Below are 15,139 nucleotides of genomic sequence, written 5' to 3' on the forward strand. Positions count from 1 at the left end.
CTGCAAAGTAGCTACCACTCTGTAAGACGGGAAAGGACTCTAAATAATTGGTTTTTTTTATTGGTTTCCCGGCCAATTTCATCAAAAATCTATTCATTTTAACTCCTGGCTAATTCAATTTAGTTTGAAAATGAATGTTCGTTGAATCAGCATTTAACAGTCAAAGAGAGTTATTCAATTTCACTAGGCCACAAGAATCATTAAATTTTGTAAAAGCCAGTAGCAAGACCTAGTCAACCATTTATGAGCAAACATTTTCCAAATGTTTGCATTTAAACTCAAATTCTATGTTATGTGCTTTCTGATTCGTATAGCTGCCTATTTAAAGGCAGATCAGGGAAAGTTATTTGGCATTGTCTCCAAGTGAAGGCCAAAGCAATTTTGGCTAAAAAGATGGCTGCCTGAGGTCGGTACAGAGCAGTGATTAATGTAGGGCAAGACTGGTTGAAACATTCAAGAATAACAATAGTTTCTGTTTAAATTGTATAAAGACCCTTTATGGTTGTAAGATTTTATTTCATTTGAATTGTTTTTAAATTCTAATTTGAAATGGTTTGACATTAAAAGAAAAACGAAATTGAATGCATTAAAGACACTGGAAACTATTGGTAATTGTTAAAAACCAGTCTTTGCACTGGATGCATCTCAACATATGCACAATATAAGAAACCTGTGAAAATTTGAACTCAATTGGTGGTTGAAGTTGCAAGATAATAATGGAAGAAAAAACACCCTTGTCACACGAAGTTGTCACGGACCTCACAATCTAATTCTGAGGTCTCAAAATCAAATTTGTGGAAAATTCCGCTTTCTCGAAAACTACGTTACTTCAGAGAGAGCCGCTTCAGAGGGAGCCATTTCTCACAATGTTGTATACTATCAACAGCTCTCCTCTGCTTGTTACCAAGTAAGTTTTTATGCTAACAATTATTTTGAGTCATTACCAATAGTGTCCACTGCCTTTCAGAGCTAAAAAGAAACACTAGTTTGAGCAGGATTAGAGGAAAATGCATGACTTTGAATGCATGTTCATGAAATTGCTGTATTTTCTATTGTACACCGAGTGGTACACACACAAATTTGTTGGCAGGAACAAATATCGATCATCTCTTTTTTAGTTGCTTCGGCAAAGTATAGTCTATGGGGCAAAAAGACAGGCAAGTGTACGATTTCACAAAGCACTCACGGATTCGTCTTAACTTAAGATGGACTGCTTGCCACAGTGATTTATATTGTGACTCTAATTGCACCCCTCCACTTACGCCCCCCCCCCTGTCACTACCTTGCACCACGCTACATTTGCAGAATTAGCGGGTGCCGCGCGAAGCGCAGCATCTGGCTTGTGTTTGATGAGCGCGAATTTGAGCTCGATCTATACAGGCACCTGGGAGTTTTTCTTACACAAACAAGTTACTTGCATACATGTATGGGGTGTCGTGGCCGAGCGGTTAAGAGCACCAAATTCAAGCTCTGCTGATTCTGTTCAGCAGAGTGTGGGTTCGAATCCCGGTCATGACACTTGTGTCCCTGAGCAAGACACTTAACTATAATTGCTTCTCTCCACCCAGGGGTAAATGGGGACCTGTGAGGGCAGAGATGGTTCTTGTGATTGATTTAGCCGAGTAGCGCATTTGTTGCACGAGGCTGTATACTCCCAAGGGAGCTGGGGTTTAAGGAGTGAATTAAGGCCCAGTGACCAAGGGTAATAATTTGAAGCGCTTTGAGACACCCGTTCGAGAGTGAAAAAGCGCTACATAAAGTCAAATATTATTATTATATAGCGCAGTGCAGTAAAACAGCTCTTCGTTAATTTTCAAATATTTGTTGAAATATTTTGGTTTGTTTGTTTGTTTGTTTGTATGTTTTTTGTGCATAGTTCCCAAAGAGCAATTGCAATGAAACTTGAAAGGTAATAGTCAGTGATGAAATGTGATACCTACATGTATAGTGATACCTATCTACCCTTATTTTAGCTTAGTGATAACTATGTAGGCCCTACCCTTCTTTCAGGGTAGAGGTTGATGATATGAATGAAAAAGCCTTTGGAGTGCTACAGTTGCCCACAATAGGTTGTATACTACCCAGGGAGCTGAGAAAGATTAAAGGGATGTTATTGGCCCATTGACCAGGGCACTAATGTAAAGCGCATTGATACGGTTATTGTGAAATGCGCTACAGTGCATATAAGAAAATAATATTATTGCAGCTTTGTGATACCTCTAGCTGTTCCCCTCTTTTAGCTAAGTGATAACTATATAAAAATAATAATAGTAACAAGTTTTGATATATACATTGTAGCGTATTTCACATAAAACGTCTCAATGCGCTTTACATTAGTGCCCTGCAGCCAATTTTCATGAAACGCTTGGATTAATCCTACTTCAAATTAGGAAAAGTAACCTGTCCTAACTTAGAATGGATTCTATGCGTCTTACACCTTTTGATGCGGAACTTAACTCGTCCCAAGTCCGAAGGTTATTCCTAAGTTAGGAACAGTTTGGCGAAATCGACGGTTAGTGCTCCAAAGAATGTTTTCATACACAATATCAACCTCTACCCTTGCTTATCCCCCTGGGTGAATAGAAGCAATTATAGTAGCGCATCTTGCTCAAGGACACAACCGGAACCGGAACCCAAACCCACACTTCTGTCAGCCGAGTGATACCGTCATGTATGTACATGTACTCTTCTTTCAGCTTAGTGATAATGTTTTGCTTTACTCCGTAATACATGTATAACTGTTGTTATTCTTTTATGAGAGTATGGAAATAAATGTATTCTTGAATACCTATCTACCCTTCTTTTAGCTTAGTGATATCTATGTACGTACCCTCCCTTTAGCTTAGTGATACACATGTACCTTGGACCCTTCTTTTAACTTAGTCATATCTACATGTCATGTATGTTCCCTTCTTTCAGCTAAGTGGTACTAGCTATGTAGCCTCCTTTATGCTAAGTGATTCCTGTGTACCATTCTTTTAGCTTAGTGATACCTATGTGTCATGTATGTATGTACCCAGGCTTCTTTCAGCTTAGTGGTACCCATGTTCCCTTCTTTCAGCTTAGTGATACTAGCTACAATGTATGCACCCTCCTTTCAGCTTAGCGATACTAGCTATGTAGCCTTTTTTCAGCTTAGCGATACCTTTGTACATGCCGCATGTACCCTTCTTTCAGCTTAGTGGTACCCATGTTCCCTTCTTTCAGCTTAGTGATACTAGCTACAATGTATGTAACCTCCTTTCAGCTTAGCGATACTAGCTATGTATCCTTCTTTCAGCTTAGCGATACCTATGTACATGCCGCATGTACCCTTCTTTCAGCATAGTGGTACCCATGTTCCCTTCTTTCAGCTTAGTGATACTAGCTACAATGTATGTACCCTCCTTTCAGCTTAGCGATACTAGCTATGTATCCTTCTTTAAGCTAAGCGATACCTACATGTAAAATGTATGTACAGTGTACATGTACATGTACCCTTCTTTCAGCCTTCCCTATGTACCCTGCTTCGAGAGTTATATCAAATACAAGTGGGTTTTATAGGAGGAGCATTTTCGATGCCAGTTCTAGGCAGTTTCTTTTGAAGCACTGTGATCCAAACGAGCCACCATTGCTACAATTAGAGACTTTGCAAGCCTAACATGCCTGTGGTTGTTTCTAAATGAAATGGATCCTAATGTCTATAGGAATAATTTGAATTCACATGGAGTACATGAGAGATACAAATCAGAGAAGCCTTAACAAACCAACATCAAGTCGTTATCTTTACCTACAAACAGGAAGAACAACTTACAAATGACCCAACTCAGAACCGGGTAAGAGTTTCCACTAAAACATCTTAAAAATGAAATACTGTATAAATAAAGCAGTCAGTTAATTCAACTTATTAGAGTAAAAGGTTGTGGAGTTTTATTTAACAATACACAGCTTATTGACAACAAATGTCTAGAACTTAAACTCAGAAAATCCTAAAAGATTTTGACAACTTTAATACCAAAGTTCCAAATTAAGCTTCACTCTAAATTAATTGTTGTATTTGGGGTTACTTAAAAAGCAACCCATTTATTTCATTAAAAATTAACATTGTTAAAAATGTGTTTGTATAATGATTTCATTTTCACTACTTTATGAGACCAAGGACAAAACAGAAAAAAAGGAAAATAAAAGGACTCCATAAGGAAATTCTAAAGACCTGGGTGCTCCACAAGAAATGTTGTGTACAAAGTGTACGGGAAGATCTTAACTACAGGGACATTGGAAAGAAAAAAGATGTCTCCACAGAGATGCAAAAAAGGGAATGGGTGTTACTGGATGTGGTAACTGGTGCATGTGACTAGTCTGGGGTTGTAAATATAACACATTTGTATTTTTATATATACATGTATCATCATGATAAATATGATTCATGGTCACATTGGATGTATCTGAACCGGGTGAAAATGAGATTTCTATGGATTGTATTTTGTACACATGAGTCAGATTTAGGGTCTCTCAAAGAGATAACACCATAGTGTAAGTAAGGTAAATCAACTAAAGTGGCTGGGAATCGCTTTTTTGCGGTTGCCAAAAAATGTTCTCGCCCCCAAATATTACAAGGTTGGCAGTATCCACTACCAATGCAAAAGGTGCATGAATGCATGAATGTAGATAATGAGGGCATTGAGTATAGATTTTACCTTGTGTTGAAACAGTTTAGATTTTGACTTTTTGCAATCTTTGCCTTTGGCAATTGACTTTTGAATTTGCGACCTTTCACTTTATTACATTTAAAATGAGAATAAATAATAAAAGTTTGCAGATTTTGAAAGAAATAAAACAAGTTTTTATTTGTAAATGGCCTGCCATCTCTCTGCATAAGGCCGGGGCCAGCCATAAGCAGACAGGCTGTCAAACCATGGACCCCCAGACCGTATTGCATCCACGCAAGAATGAGTTCACTGCTCAAATTCATCTTTTTACGACTCCTCTCTTTTTGTGTGTCTTAATATCAATTACTGTTGTGAGCAAAATCCCCACATTTGTATTTCTTCAGATAGCACTTTCTCCTGATTGCTCCAACTTAAAAGAATGTTTTTAATACCAGTATTAAAATCGTGTAAGTGTTTATACCAAAAAGACATGATGTTGAACAAAAGCTGGAAGTACCAAATGTTTAAGTGTGAAAGTGTAATGCACAAGTACGAATATGAGACAAGTGCCAAACAGACCCAAAACGAGTATACTAATTTTACTTCAGATATTTCCTCAGATGCACTTTCATTCCTAGGAAAAATTGAAACCCTTAAAGAATACGTCAGCTTTTTTTCTCAAAAGAACGAGTTAGCTCTGTGCATGCAAAACAGGTAATTAATGATAACCTAAATGAAGGAATGGCCCTATATCCCAAATTTAAGGAAGCGTTATTTTACCTGTTGCATTGATACCTGACTAGAAGTTTGGGTACCGTGTACTGGAGTAACATACTCTGGGATACCATGTGGTGGGGTTCTTTGTGTCTCTTCAGGAGGTGGAGCATCCATGCATTGTGCCTCTGCAGCTTCTTGACGTACTGCATGCACAACATGGATTTCTAGAGAAATAAACAAACAGATAAACAAACCAAGTTTACCATCTTACAGGCCAAAGCAAACTATGTGCACACAAATTAAAGTCGCTTGGAAGTGGTATTTTGTCAAAATAAAGCTTTTGTCACAAATATAATGTGTTTTGATGAGTGGAATGTGAACAAACAGTTAACTAAGGTTCTAACAAATTAGTTCTCATCTTATTTACAAATTTAGGAGAAGGCGCTGTTCGTGGCGTCAACCGAGGCGCGATATTTAAGAGAAAATGCTGCACAGTGCTAAAAAAGACGTCAGACCACTAGGCACTATTGCTCTTGTGAGTCTGACCAGCCATGCAGACTGACCCCATCTATAGTTGTTTTGCTGCATCCAGCAGCAATACACTTGGTCGGCATTGCCGGAAGAAATGCAAGAAACAACATTTTTTGAAACGTACAAACTCAATGACTTGGACAAGTTGCATGTACTTCGGACATGTGTTTACTCTACGCATCAAGGCAAAGTCTGCCTCGATTGACATCACAAAAGGGGTAGGCGGAGTCAACCCCCAAACAACTATAACTATTTTTTAAACATATAAATCTTGACAGTTACTAAAAAAAATGTTTTATTGTTACTAAACATATGTGACTCGCTCTGTGAAAATGAGTCAGATGTAGGCAGATTCAGGAATTGAGTTATATGCATGGCTGGAAAGAACACATCATCAGCAGTAATTTGGGATGTGTCTAGCTTTGAGGTGTATCGCTTTGCTGAGTTACTCCTGTTTGAAATTAGCCACTACACCAAGTTATTTTGAAAAACGAATTACAAGTAAAATTATATTTTAAACTACCATTGTGTGCAAAAGGACACAAATTATACATTTATAAATTATAAATTATACATTTTGTTATGATCACAAAACTGTTGTATTCATAGCTTTATTCATAGCTTTATTTTATATTTTATTTTTTTATATTTTCCACATTAAACTGTCCGTACATGTAACTTAATATTGCATTGGGCGACATGTGAGTGACTCATTTTCACAGAGTGGGTCACATATACTCTTATGTTTGAAAAAATAAAAGTTATATTTCCAGGTGACTTTAATTTAGATTCGTTACAGCCCAAAAATACTGTATGCAGCTGAGACTGAAACCACTGAAACTATTGGTTAGCTCTTGGTCCTTGTGTTTGCCACAGTCAATTAATAATAATTAAGGTTGAATTATATTTACCGTCTTGTGGTTTGACTAGATGCTGTTTCTCCTCCATTACTACATTCTCCTTTTTGCTATTTCTGAGGATACAACAGCAACATAACAAAAGGAGCAACACAGCAACGCCTCCACCAGCAACTGAAAATAAGACATTTTAATATGGTCAATTCATATTGCAGTTTTTTTTTAAAACACCACAATCATTCTTAAAATCAATGTGTGTGTGAATTAAAATCTATATTGCCGACTAATTTAGCCTACATGTATAAGGACCTACATGTATGTAAAAAATACCAAAACATTAAGTATTTTAAAATTTCTATTACCTAAATTCTTATAGGTGCTTGATATTACTAGGGGCATATATTGGAAGGTGAAATCATGTATCATGCCGTATGGGCCCCAACAACATAAACAAGCCACATACAAACTGATGAACTTTTAATAAACACAAAATGCGTACAAATAAATCAGAATACACCTAGTGATCCTTCACAATGTAATGTGTGGCCCTTCATTTAATGTCGTTTATTTTAATTTGTTTCCACTTCATAAGTGCCAGTACCAAATTCAGGATGAAGCAAAATGTTGGGTGAACCTATTACAATATTTCTGAACCCTTATCAACAGTTTAAAGGCAGTGGACACTATTGGTAATTACTCAAAACAATTATCAGCATAAAACCTTACTTGGTAACGAGTAATGGGGAGAGGTTGGTAGTATAAAACATTGTGAGAAACGGCTCCCTCTGAAGTGGCGTAGTTTTTAAGAAAGAAGGAATTTTCAACGAATTTGATTTCGAGACCTCAAGTTTAGAATTTGAGGTATCGAAATCAAGCATCTGTGTGGCGACCGAACCAGAAAAACCACATACAGTCCCTTGAAGCAGTGCAAAGAAGGTTCACTTGCTCCTGTTTCACATATAGAGTTGCCAGGTCCCTTACTTATGAACAACGTCTCACTCAACTTCACTTGCCCCCCTTGTATAACCGTTTTCTGTTTTTAAGTGTTTCTTTTATTGTCAAGTGTCTTTTCAGGTTGAACGACATACCTACTCATCTTTTACCGGAACCTAATTCACGTAAAATTGATAAACATGATAAACTGGTTTTTAAACACAGACTTGCTGGAACGAACTCTCTAAAGTACTCTTGTCTCTTTTTTCCCCAAAGATTTTGGGATACACTTCCTACTGATGTTCAGAATTTGTGCCTAGGAACTTCCCCATTGAGGTGTCTTAATACTATACGTGGTGTTCTTTACACAAAATCACCCATAACTCAATCTTTTTAGCCATTGTATATAATATTTAATCCATATTGTAATGGTTTCATTTTAATTGTAAGTTTTTTTGTTTTTTTTTCTTTTTTTCGTTCTTCATGTCTTTACCTTGCTTGTATGCCCTTGCTTGTCTATTTTTATGCGTCTTTGCTTTTTTTTGCTGCTATAAAGAATACTTATATATTTTTATAATTCTATTTTATTGTTGTTCTTTTTAGGATCAACTGGAGAGGAGAGCCTCTCGACAGGAACTGTGTTTCTTTTACATGTGTAGGCAATCCTTCGGGCTCCAGCTGTTTCTTTTTCTTTACTGTATTGAAATTGCTCTTAGCTGTATTTTTCAATGTTTTTATCATAGTGTATTTAAATTCCTCTCTGCTGTATTTTTCAATGTTTTTAACCTAATTAATGTGCATTATTGTACTTTTTATGCCGGAGAACAAAAGTAAATGAAAATATATAAATATAAATATCTGAAAGCACACAACTTCGTGTGAAAAGGGTGGGGTTTTTTCTTTCATAGTTATCTCGCAACTCCGACGACCAATCAAGATCAAATGTTTACAGGTTCGTTATTTTATGCAAATGTTGAGATACACCAAGTGAGAAGACTGGATTTTGACAATAACCAATAGTGTCCAGTGTCTTTAAATTTTAATGCAATAAATCAGACAGAAAAACCAACACAGGCAAACAGACTTTGAGGATGTGGGTTAATTTCAATCAAACAGGTTAACGCATTCTGTTAGAGGGCTCAGTGTTTGGTGATCTTTTCCGATAACCAAAACGAAATACCACACCTATGCTACTGATGATGCAATGAGAGATTATTGGAGCTTCTCCATCATGGTCATCATTGCAAATTAGCTGATGAAGACAATACTTCCTTGATGGCATTCTCTCAAACAGTAGAGCAAGTATAATCACAACTAACAGAGTAATCCAAAATAGGAAGTGAAGTATATGCGACCACGAGGGTGCTTGACTCTTGCTCAACTGCCTGTGTAAACTACACAGTGGAATATCCCAATGGATGATTCTCTCAGCCTTTCAACTGCCAGCAAAAACAAACGCTAGAGGATGATACGTAACATGGTCATGTTAGGAAACCTATTTTTAGAAAATCTCAGAGACCCCCTTCCACTCACTGACATGGGAAAACATACATGTAGCTGAAAATTACCAACAATTACTGGCAAGTATATAACTATCTCACTTGGGCTTGTACACCAAAAAACAACTCAAAACCAAAAACTTTAACATTTCCACTGAACGCGGACTGCCGGGCAGAAATTGGTATATAGGCTCGCACTGCTTCGCAGCTCGCCAAAAAGCAAATAAATTAACAAATGTAGCTTCTTAGTAAAATGATTGTCCTCGATTGTAAAAACTACCAGTAAAAATTAGCAGTACAGTATCGTGGATCAAGCATATTTATGTACAAAGAATTTCTGAAGAAATGTAGGGTCTTACCGGCACCAATAAGGATCCAGTTGATCTTAGATGATGATACTAACTCAGCTGGAAGAGAAATCTCAACACCCTGAACTGCTTGAGAATTCCAAGGTGGCATAGTACGCATCTGTGAACAACGCAACATCTTAATAAACAATTCATCTGTGATTTATCTTGAAGGGCAAATTGTCAAACTTGGTTGAAATAGAACATCAATACCCACTACATCTTTAGCATATATAGAAGGCTACATCTTAGCAACCTGTACATGTATCCGTGGATCCCAGGATAGTACATGTAGTACTATCCTGGGATCCACATGTAGTACAATTTGGAGAGTTACAAGGCAAAATCATGCATAGCTGCCAACATTTGAAAATTTCAATTAGTAATAAAACCTTGTGGAATTTCAAGGCATTTGACTTGCACACATTTTGTAATAATTTCAATGTTATTCTTATTCTCAGGGAGGAGATTCTTAAAAAAGCAAAAATACTGATTTTGTTCCCCTGAGCACATGTTAACTATTACCCTGACATATTTTTGGGGGTCAAAACAAATTTTTGTTTGCCTTTGATGATCCCCCCAAAAATAATGTTTTTTTCATTAACAAACATTGGATACTGGTTTGTGATTTGGCATCATACCGTGAGAGAGAGCAAGAGCGAGAGAGCATGGTTACTATCATATTGTGTCAAATCGCTGCACTAATCAAAATTTTTCACAGACGGTTCTTTTAAGGTCTGTGTATTGATTGAACAGTGTGTATGTGTGCCCCTGGATCCCGAAAGAACAAGCACATACTCTTTGAGAAAGCTGATGAAATTGTGACCCCTTTAAAAGAAAAGTCAGAGTATGTCTAGACTTCAATTATAAACAACTCACAAAATGAGGCCGTTCTGACATCATACATTGTATGTTTGTAAGGGTTAGAATAATTAAACCAAATCAGTTTTGGCCATGATCTTTTGTTGTTCAACAAGTTCAAGGTACAGCTATAAACCTATCTGTTAGTCTATACATGTACATCATTGGAATATTATTCTAAATACTTGGTCCAAATTCCATTAATTTTAATCAAACTTTGGAAATGATAATTTCATAGGTATTAATCAATTGTATACTTACAGCAGTATCTGTAAATCCCTTGTTTAAATAGAACAGAGAAAGAACATTTATTGTCCACTGCTACAGCAGGTATAACTTAAGGCAGTGGACACTATCGGTAATTACTCCAAATAATTATCAGCATAAAACCTTACTTGGTAACGAGTAATGGGGAGAGGTTGATGGTATAAAACATTGTGAGAAACGACTCCCTCTGAAGTGACATATATGTAGTTTTCAAGAAAGAAGTAATTTTCCACGAATTTGATTTTGAGACCTCAGATTTAGAACTTTTCTTTCATTATTATCGCGCAACTTCAACAACTAATATTGAGCTCAAATTTTCACAGGTTTGTTATTTCTTGCATATGTTGAGATACACTAAGTGAGAACACTGGTCTTTGACAATTACCATTAGTGTCCAGTGTCTTTAACCTATCATTTAGTAGAGAGCAATGACTTACCATAATTGGTTGTGTTGGTATGACTGGTGTTATTGCCTTGGTAATATCTTCCTTTACTTGAAACATTTGACATTGTTGACGATGCACAGTGTTACTCTGATCCTCCTCTGGATTACTACGAAACAAGGTTTCTAAAGGATGCTTCCCATTGTATGTTAAACCTGTCATGAACGGACAATACAAACATAAATTGCTGATTTTTTTCTAACAATATACATATGTAATACAAACTCTGAACTGCAGAACACAACAATTTTCAGCAGTAGTGGAATAATGCACAATTCCGACTTAGTTGTCTGAAGAACATCCATTCACAGATTTCCTCTGAAGGTTTTGAAAGATGATTCTAATATCAAAACCCCAAATCTCTATACTCTGCATCTTGTAGTAACAATGGCAAAGTAAATGTCCGCAGTTCCATGATCTCCGAGAAAACTGCTCTGTCCAAGCCTGTGTGACTGTAAATACCTTATAGGACCAACAAATAAAGTTTATTTGATAGTGATTTCATCAATGATGGTGCAACCAGTATTATGTCTTATAGGGAGGGCTCATAGATATGCAACAGGTGGCGTCCAGCCTGACGGCTCCTGGTGGGGCTCTGAAGGTCCAGGGGCAAAGCCCTGTGAAGCTCAGAGTATTTGGACATTGTGGGAGGGTGAAAATCAAGCCTCTGAATGCTTAAAATAGAGAAATAGCTTTTTTAAGCACTTTGATCCAAATCAACCTGTTTATTTTTACTGGAAATATTTCTGTAGCTTAGTGGGTTTAAAGAAAATTTTACTCCAACAAATCAACAAGGCCGAGCATCAAAAACAACCAAACAATAAAATAAACAAAAAATAAACCAACTAAACGAACGAACGAACGAACGAACGAACGAACGAACGAACGAACGATAAACCTAGTCCTGGCAAGGACTTTGTTCTTCAATAAGTTTTGTTAAAGCACTATACACAACGTGAATGATGTAGGTTTTATTTTAAAGGGTCTATGAACTTTTTGTAGGACAAAAAACACAATGTCCACAGATTTACATTAAATTTACACAGTTTAAAGATAACGATAGTAGAAAGCTTTTCTGAAAATATTACTTGCTGCGTGCTGTAGTTGCTGTAGAGAAATGAGTAAAACAATGTCATGAACTTAATTTTCGTCTCAGTGATCAAGAGACGAAAATTATTTTAGCATGCAAAACGTATTTTCATGAAATTTTTCAACTCATTTCTAAAAAACTACAGCACCTCAGCAACCAATATTTTAAGGTACGCTTTCTACTATCATTATCTTCAAACAGTGTAAGTTTAATGTAAATCTGTGGACATTGTGTTTTGTGTTACAAAAAGTACCCACATCCTTTAAGAAAAATTATAACAAGTCAAATTACCCTGGAGGAAAGAAAGGAATAATGTTACAAAAGAAATGCAAGATTTCAGAAAGTGATTTTCAGGATGAATTTGATCAATATCAGATAACGCACACCTTTGAAAGTCAGATAAGATACGTCTTATACATGTACGCACAAAATAACTGTTCCTGTACCCCAAGAATGATAAAGCCAAATACTTAAACAAAGGGCGAGTAGCATGAGAAAACGTACCTGTCAAACACCCAGTATAACCATGCAGGCCATCAAGCCCATAACTTGTCATGTTGGTTTCCACTCCACCAACAACCATGACATGTCTGTCATTAAACTCCGTCTCTTCTACAGGCTCTAACGTTTCATATTCATATCCAATATTGTCAACCTGTGAATACAACAGCACACATCAACTAATTTCAACCTCATCATACATGTATAGCTTCAATTAAATAGTAAGCGTTTTTAGCAGGGGATGGGGGGCTTAGCTATTATTTGAAACATAAACCTTTAGAGAGGTCTGGGTAATGATAGTAGAAAGCTTCCCTTAAAATATTACTTGGTGAGGTGCTGTAGTTTTTGAGAAATGAACAAGTCACGAAAATAATTTGTGTCTCTGTGAGACGGAAATTATTTTACCATGTAAAATGTATTTTCGTGGCAATGTTTTAATCATTTCTTATAAACTACAGCACCTCAGCAAGTAATATTTTAAGGGAAGCCTTCAAACCATGTAAGTTTAATGTAAATATACGGACATTGTGTTTTTTGTTACAAAAAGTGCCCCAATCCTTTTAAGGTAAATAGCTCAAATAATCATACATGTCATAAGGGATAGTCCAAAGTTATCCACAGTTTTAGGTGGTACATGTACAGAAAACATGGTGACTACTACTTATCAGAACCCCCATCCCTCCCCAATGTGGTACTTATCAAAGAATTCTTTCAAAATTGATGCAAGTTATTTATATTTCAAAATTTTACACATGTTTTAAAGTTGTACTAGGCCTCCGACCCCTCCCCCTTAAAAAATGTTGACAACTTTGGACAGCCTATAGAATCTATTAATTTGTTTACAATTTCTTCAATTTGCATTGATGCTTCCATTTGCATTTGTGCATTGATTGCTTAGGGAGAAAACCTTCCATGAATAATATCAACATGCAGGCAAACAATGTATTCAGAAATGAATTTAAACCGATTTAAAATGGTATGTTTATTTATGTCGTATTTTGATTATCATTACATTAAAATTTCATAAAAAGTGTTTTAAAAATGATATTCTTTGGTGACAATGGAAACTAAATGTAAATCTCTTTCAACAAAGTTTGTCATGAATATCTTTGAAATGATTTGTGCTCAAATCTAATATAAATTCTCCGGCTTCGGGGAAAATCAAAATGAGAGTTAAAATGAACAAAACATCAAAATATTAAACATAGTTTAGTCTAGATTCTTAAATCATAGATTCATGATATGACAGTTTGCATAAATACATTGTATTGCCAAAACAACACATCTTTATACTTCTCTTACATCAAACAGGACTCTGTTTCCAAAGCGTTTGAAGACAACAACATGTCGAAATGTATCATTAAATGGACCCAAGACACGCAGCATCGCTTGAAAAAAAAAAAAATAATTGTTATAATATTATCAGGCCAATATACGAGTTGATAGCACTTCTCTAGTGCACATACATGTAATATCACTTTATTAATTATGCGTGTGAGGAACAGCAAACATGAGCTACCTCAATTGTCTAGTTATATTCAACTCTTTCCTTACTATAGGTGACTTTAATAGTCGATGCACTGAATTTAAACCCCTTCTTAAAAGATACCCGTTTGTTTAATTGCCTTTTATGCTTGAATTGGCTTTATTGATGTAAAGTGCTTTGAGAATTTTTTTCTAATTTCCTATATTGTAAGAACTGTATTGAAATTATTATTATAAATGTTATTATTATTAATATTACCCTTAAACTCCTCTTATTTACCATTGGCAACTTTAGTGGACTACTTATCTATGTTTATCCTCCATACCATTGCTACTAATATTGGAAGGAGAAAGATCTTATCTTTCCAATGTTGGTAACATAAAATGCGGTCGGTTCAATTCCTCTCAAAATTGAGTAAACAAAAGTTTGAGAATCCACATTGCACTTAAGAAATGAAGGCCGTGAACCTGGCTCTTAGGTGCTGACCAATCTTTTTGAGTTTTGTTATTTTATGAAATGGAATTTAATAAACAAGTATTCATTACATATCTTAACTGCTCTAAAATTTTGTCACCAACAGTTGTTTTCAACAGTTATGTCAAAACAATTTTGTACATGTAAACCATGGTAACTAGAGAATTTGGAAAAAACAGCGACCACAAGGTACTTGTGCATATAGCACTACATGTAAGAAGCCACATAATCTGACCTACTTTTACTCATGAGGTTATAGAATAGGTCATGCCCTGAATTTACAATTTCCCATGTTTCCCCAAGCTCACAAACTATATGGACAATTTCTAAAACATTTCTAGCATCATTTTGGTTTCATATTATTTGTTACTAAACATAAGTGAAATTAGGAAATGGAAGGGTAGCTGTTGCAAACTGCTTATCAACCAATGACCAGTGGTATAATTGCAAACAAGTTGTTTATTGCCTCATGTTTCAAACTTAGCAGAGTCTTTCTCAAAAACCT

At 36.0% G+C, this 15,139-nt stretch overlaps 1 protein-coding gene across 1 annotated transcript in view; it reads right to left on the reverse strand.

Annotated features, from left to right (window-relative positions):
• Positions 1 to 15,139, reverse strand: part of LOC139952653 (axotactin-like) — an 80,653-nt gene that overhangs the window by 21,274 nt on the left and 44,240 nt on the right. Inside the window, exons 28-33 of the mRNA XM_071951857.1 lie at positions 13,977 to 14,062; positions 12,678 to 12,828; positions 11,078 to 11,238; positions 9,525 to 9,633; positions 6,788 to 6,907; positions 5,409 to 5,569 (exon numbers count right to left, since the gene is read on the reverse strand). Of these exons, the coding sequence (XP_071807958.1) occupies positions 5,409 to 5,569; positions 6,788 to 6,907; positions 9,525 to 9,633; positions 11,078 to 11,238; positions 12,678 to 12,828; positions 13,977 to 14,062 (788 nt within the window). The remainder of the gene's footprint in view (positions 1 to 5,408; positions 5,570 to 6,787; positions 6,908 to 9,524; positions 9,634 to 11,077; positions 11,239 to 12,677; positions 12,829 to 13,976; positions 14,063 to 15,139) is intronic.

The sequence above is a fragment of the Asterias amurensis genome, chromosome 20, assembly GCF_032118995.1.
Source record: "Asterias amurensis chromosome 20, ASM3211899v1".
Lineage (NCBI taxonomy): Eukaryota > Metazoa > Echinodermata > Asteroidea > Forcipulatida > Asteriidae > Asterias > Asterias amurensis.